This window comes from Anas platyrhynchos, chromosome Z (assembly GCF_047663525.1).
Source record: "Anas platyrhynchos isolate ZD024472 breed Pekin duck chromosome Z, IASCAAS_PekinDuck_T2T, whole genome shotgun sequence".
Taxonomy (NCBI): Eukaryota; Metazoa; Chordata; class Aves; order Anseriformes; family Anatidae; genus Anas; species Anas platyrhynchos.
The window spans coordinates 70,131,119-70,137,118 of record NC_092621.1 but is presented as its reverse complement, the minus strand read 5'-3'; the positions used below and the strand labels follow the sequence as shown (position 1 = coordinate 70,137,118).

General features: G+C 60.8%; 1 protein-coding gene across 1 annotated transcript; it reads right to left on the bottom strand.

Moving 5' to 3' along the window:
- Positions 1-1,203: 1,203 nt before the first annotated feature.
- FOXE1 (forkhead box E1) lies at positions 1,204-5,666 on the bottom strand. Its single transcript, XM_038171192.2, has one exon. The coding sequence runs from the start codon at positions 5,608-5,610 to the stop codon at positions 4,753-4,755; it is 858 nt and encodes a 285-aa protein (XP_038027120.1). The 5' UTR covers positions 5,611-5,666; the 3' UTR covers positions 1,204-4,752.
- Between the last annotated feature and the right edge of the window lie 334 nt (positions 5,667-6,000).

Sequence of the window (6,000 nt, the reverse complement as noted above, 5' to 3'; positions counted from 1 at the left end):
CTTTCTTGTCTTGGGTTTTTCTAAATGGATCCATTTCTAGGCTTATCCACACCAAACAGGGGAAAGCACATTACAACAACATTTAGAAATAAACTCCAATGAACCTCAAGACCAAGAAGGAAGAAATCATCACCACCAACACCTGCTGATAAAAAGGAAGAAACCTTTGCCAGGAGTTTCGTGATCTGCCTGCTGAAGACACCAGGGGGTGTCTTTTTTGTCTCAGAGGGCTTCATGCAGAACAGCCCAGGATACAGCCTCCTCTTCCTTGCAGACCAAGTGGCCTGGGGAAAGTACTCCATCCCCTACAAACATTTTTGGCCCTGCACATCCTCAGGACCACCAGCTGCACCCTGTGTTCAGTTTCTGACAGAGCTGGTGGAAGCTCAGGTTTGGCAGCTGGGGCTGGGGCTCCCCACCAAGACCCTTTCCCTCCCTCTCCCTCTGCCCACGCAAGGAGGGGCTGTGGTGGCTGCTCCAGACCCCAAAGTAACTCCAACTCCCAGGGGTAGCTGATGGCTCCGTCTCCCCCCCCAGTGACTTCTTGATCTCAGGCAAGAGGCCGAGCAGGTGGCACAAGCTGCGAAATCAGCTCTGCTGTGGGGATGCAATAGGATTCGTGGCCCTGAGGCGTGGATTTCCCCCGATTGCCCCTCAGGCCGGTGCTGGAGGAGCACCATTTGCTCCAGTCTGGTCACAAGTGACCCTGGCTCTGCCAGAGGCTTGCTCCCACAGCCTGGCGTAAGCCTCCTAGACCCTGGTGCCAAACGACACGGTATTATTATTATTATTATTATTATTATTATTTATTTTTTAGTTGTAAAAAGGGCTGTGGGGAAAATCACTGCTGAGGGAACCACACAGAAGGGCTCTCCTGGCAACAGCCCTGATTCAGGGGCAGGGAGACGCTTTCTGAAGGTCTCTGGAGGGGGAGGTGAGCGCAGGCTCCTCTGCCCGTGCCAGCAGCAAGGCAGGCAGCAAAGAAGCCTCGTGGTGGAGCCATCACCTCCTTGCAGCAGGGACACCCCTGTCAGGGCTCACACCTGGGTCTCCAGCAATCCTGGCAGACTGAGCAAGAAGAAGCCGAGGGAAGGCAGAGGGAGCGAAAGGCGAGGAGCAGCACAGCACCTCCGAGCAATCTGCTGCTGCTCCGTCGGCCTCGGGGGGACATGTGGAAGGCTTGAAGAAACCAGCAACGCCACGTTACAAACAACAGGACAGAGATTTATTTCCATTACAGGTGGAGTAGAAGAGTAAATACAAAAAATAATAATAATAATAAAAGTATCTCTAATGCATAGTACAAATTTTCCCCTAACCTGTAATAATCTGCTTTCTCGAAGGCAAGGCAAGGAGTGGCTGTGCCCGAGGCTGGGCAGCACCGAGGTGCTCTGCCCCTCTTCTCCTCAGGGCTCACACCCAGTTTCTTACCCAAACCTATCGGACTCGTCTCCCAGAAATCAAAAAAGGCTACTTGGGAACTTGGGCTAACTCTGCTAAACAGAAGGAAGGATATTTACAGCGAAGTTTCCAGAAACCAGGAGTTTCCCTGTTCCGGACGGTGGCTGAGAGTCACCAGCCCGGCTGCCTGATGCGGCGTATCCCCAATTTCTCGCAGACGTGGCATATCCCCAATTCCTCACAGACACAGCAGATCCCCATCCCCTCACCCACAGGCCTGCCTGCACAGGAGCCCAGAGAGGTCGCAGTAGCCACAAAACCACAGTAGTGCTTGTGGGAAGGGACCTGTGGAGTCCTCTGGGCCGGCTGCAAGCAGGGCAGGTAGGGCTCTGTCTGTTTTTGGCGTAAAATCCTCAGAAGACAGAGGCCCTCGGAGGGTCCGTGTGGCTTTTCAGTGAGCACACAGACCCTGGCTCCTGCCCAGGGTTTCTCGCTGAACTTGGGCAGTCTGTGGCCAGGTGTCCCAGGTCCTTGGTGCAACAGGCGCACATCCACTGCACCCACTGCAGTAAGTACACCCTAGGTGCCTGGTGTCCCTAACTGGAGGTTAGAAATGATTTGGAGAGAAATAAGAACCAGCATCTAGATCCTGTCAGCAAACAATACACGACTGCACCTACACAACTGGTACCTTGTGAGTCACCACAGTCCATCGCGCATTCTCCAGACACCAGGTTTTGCTCCTGAGCTTATGTTACACACTATCCAAGCTCAGGAGTGGCTTGCACAAGGCAAACAAAATACTCTCAGGTTTAGTCCTCAGCACCTGAGGAGAGGCGAAGCAGCAGAGAGCCCCACGGGACCCATCTGGCTCCCGCTTTGCTTCCTGCTGGTTCCCAAAAACAGCTTCCCCATCACCCGGCGCCAGGAGGAGCTGCTCAAAATCCCGGGCTGTGCAGGGAGGCAGGCGGGCAGCCCAGCCTGCAGAGCTGGGGCAGAGGCAGCGGGAGGCTCCGAAGCAGAGGCACAGGTTGGTTAGCACCCGGCGGCCGCAGGGCTTGAGGTCAGCTGTTGCCGAAGGAAGACTGATGAGACAGTTTCTCTCTGTTTGTTTGTTTTTTTTGTTTTTTTTTTTTTCACAAAGAAACAAACGGGAAAAAAAAAAAAAAAAAAAAAAAAAAAGTTCCTGCACCTTTGGTTAGACCAGGGTTAGTTAGGTGGCTGATGAGGATCATCGAGCCTGGATCCTTGAGCTGACCAGCGCAAAGCACTGGTGCTAGAAAGGCACTTATTTGTACACAAAATTAACCCATGTGTGTGCACATGGAGATGCTGGTGCAGCAGGCTCGCCTCCTTGAACCGAGACTTGCACAAAGCCCAGGCAATCCAGAAGGAAATAAAGGCTACCTGTAGCTGCCTGCAGCAAGGTCTCCCTCCCCCTGCCCAGCCCTGTCTGTGTCCCCCAGGAGCTGCTGCAGCAGCAGCGGTGAGCGAAGGGAGCGCCTGCAGACGGCTGCCAAACCGGAGAGCTGCCACAGCCAGGGCTACAGCTCCTCCTGCAGCTGGTAAAAGGGAAGGCGAGAGAGGGCTGGGCGAGCCGAGCCGCTGCGGGCAGCATCTCCTGGACCTGCCGGGGCCAGGAAGGGCAGGGAAAGGGACAAGGCTGCTCTGCAGGGGGGGCAGCAAGCGAGGGAGAGACCCCACGCGCGTCTCGGCACACCGAAGGTTTGAGGTAGGCTTGTGGTCCTGCCCCGGGGCAGCAGTTTCCTCGGGGCACAGCTGAAGAGGTGCTGAGGGGCATCAGAGAGCTCCTGGGCAGGGGCAGCAGCTCCGGGACGAGCCCCAGCTGCCATGGGGGTGCCTCACCCTGCCGTGTGCCATCCTGACCGCCCGGGGAGGGAAGGGTGGTCTTCTGCCTCGGGGACACACGGGGGGCTGCCCCACAGCTTCTGCCGTCCACCTCTCACGGGGGACTGGCCAAATGGTCACCAGCAGATATCATCTGAAAAAGCCCCCGCAGGATCCGAGCTGTTGGCAGCTGCCTGCAGCTGTAGGATGAGAGACAGGCACCAAGTCAGATTAGCAGGGTGCTGAGTGTGTGCCACAAGGAACTCCTGTGCTGTCTCCATCCTTGGACGTTATCTAGACTCTACAGGATAGCCCCCCCCAAAAATTGGTCTGGCTCATTGCCGAGCATAAGGTTGGAGCAGAAACTTCCCGGCTTCCAGCCTCCAACCCCGGTTACCCTGTGGTCCTACCCATCTGTAGGTGTAGGTGTACCCTCTCCCTCCTCTTCCAAACCTCCCGCTGCTTTTCCCACCTCCCTCTCCCCACCCAAAGCCCCACCAGTTTGCAGGAGCCTCTCACCAACCTTCTCCTGACCCTGGTCATGCAGTCTCACATCTTAATGGGGAAAGGGAGCTGGATGAGGAGATGCCAGCTGCGGAAGGGCTGCATCTGCTCCCTCCCTGCTGACAACTCCAGAGCCCCGGGCACCTCTCAGGTCCCCAGTCCCCTTCCCGAGGTGGCGAGATCTGTCTGGAGAGATCTGCTTGCATTTCTCCAGGTACCTACTCAGAAGCCTTTGCCCATCATTTGTCCCCTCTTCCCTTTTCCATGGTCTCCTTTTGCCTTTTCTCCGTCCTAGGAGAGCTTGAAAGAAAAGGAGAGCAAGCAGAGATCGAAAAACTCCGTGCCCTGCCTCTCTCACTTGTTTCAGGAGGAGAGAGGAACTTCAGCTCCAAAACAGACCAGGCTGCCTGGGCTTTGTGCAACCATCCCAGGAAGACCTCTACGGGCAGAGATCCCCCGGCCTCGCTGGGTCTGGAAGGGACTCCAGAGGCTGAGCACACTTCTAGGAAAAGTCTCTACGCACCAAGCCCCACTGCTCCCCCGAGCCCCTGCAGCACAAAGCACGAACCCCTGGCGGGATGCGACTTGCAGAGCCTGCCTGCACCCCAAACCTTCCCCAGCCCCTATAAACGCACTGAAGAGCCCCAGCGCTAGCGTGGCACATCCCTGCACCACAGCAGGGACCTGCCAGCATGCTGGTGCTTTTGTGGCCATGGTGCATGAAGCTGGGGAAGGCGTCCTCCCACCTCCCTCCTCCCCGAGGTCCGGTTGTGCGAGCAGAGCTGTGAGCAGCGGGGAGGTTTTTGGGAGGGAGATCTTCAGGAGGGAGATCTCTGGGAGGGAGATCTTTGGGAGGGAGATCTTTGGGAGGAAGATCTTTGGGAGGAAGATCTTTGGGAGGAAGATCTTTGGGAGGAAGATCTTCAAGCACGAGGTCCTCAAGAGCGAGATCTTCAAGCGTGAGGTCTTCTGAGGAGCTCCCGGGCCGCCTGCGGGGGGTCAGAGCGCCGGGACGAACCTGTCGGAGGCTGCGGGGAAGGCTCCGTGCCTCGGGCCGTGCTCGGCGGCCCCCATCTGCCCGCCGGGGCCGTAGGAGTGGGGCAGGGGCGCGTAGAGCCCGGCGGGGGCCGGCGGCGATGCGGGCAGCACGAAGCGCCCCGGGGGCGCGTACAGGGGGCCGGGGCCGGCCGGGGCGTACGGGCCGGGGGCGGAGGGCAGCGGCCCGTAGCCGTGGGGCAGGGCGGCGGCGGTGCAGCCCTGAGCGGGGCAGGAGGCGGCGGAGAAGGCGCAGGAGGCGGCGGCGGCGGGGTCCGGGGGCAGCTCGGCGGGGGGGAAGAGGCGGCAGGGGGCGGCGGGGCGCTCGGCGAGGAAAGCCGGGTAGGTGGAGAGGTCGCTGCGCTTGAAGCGCTTCCTGCGGCGGAGGAAGCTGCCGCTCTCGAACATGTCCCGGGCGTGGGGGTCCAGCGTCCAGTAGTTGCCCTTGCCGGGGCGGCCGGGCTCCCGGGGCACCTTGACGAAGCAGTCGTTGAGGGTGAGGTTGTGTCGGATGCTGTTCTGCCACTTGCGGGGGCTGTCGCGGTAGAAGGGGAAGCGCTCGGTGATGAAGCGGTAGATGCCGCCCAGCGTCAGCCGCCGCTCGGGCGCCTGCCCGATGGCCATGGCGATCAGGGCGATGTAGCTGTAGGGCGGCTTGCCCCGCTCCGCCGCCCGCTTGCGACGGCGGCGGCCGCCCCTCGCTGTCCCCCCCGTCCCCGCCGCCGCCGCCTCCTCCTCCTCGTCCCCCGGCGGCGCCGGGTCCCCTTTCAGCGGCGGCGGGGGGCCCGGGGGGCCCGGGGGCAGGCGGCTCTCGGCGGTCATGCGGCCGTCGGGGCGGCCCCGCCGAGCCCAGGAGGCGCAGCCCGGCCCCTTCGCCGCCGCCGCCGCCGCTTTTATGGGGCCGTGTCCGGCGGCTCCGCGCCCCGGCGGCGGCCGGCACTCCCCCTGCTACGCCCCGCGCACCGGGACGGGCTGGGGCTGGGGCTGGGGCTGGGGCTGGGGCAAGTCAGCGCCCCGATGCCGCCCCCCGGCCCCCAGCAGCGAGCCCCGAGCGGGTCCCTGCTTGCCCGGGGTGCCCGTGCCGCGGGATGTCAGCTGCCAGCCTGGAAGGGGATGGGATGGGGATGGGGTGGGGATGGGATGGGATGGGGATGGGATGGGGATGGCCCTGACGGCTCCCTGCTGCTGGCTCAGGTGCTGGGGGCTTGGCCA

Bases quoted from the DNA above. Each gene is read 5' to 3' on its own strand.
- FOXE1 (XM_038171192.2), bottom strand. From the start codon at position 5,610: ATGACCGCCGAGAGCCGCCTGCCCCCGGGCCCCCCGGGCCCCCCGCCG.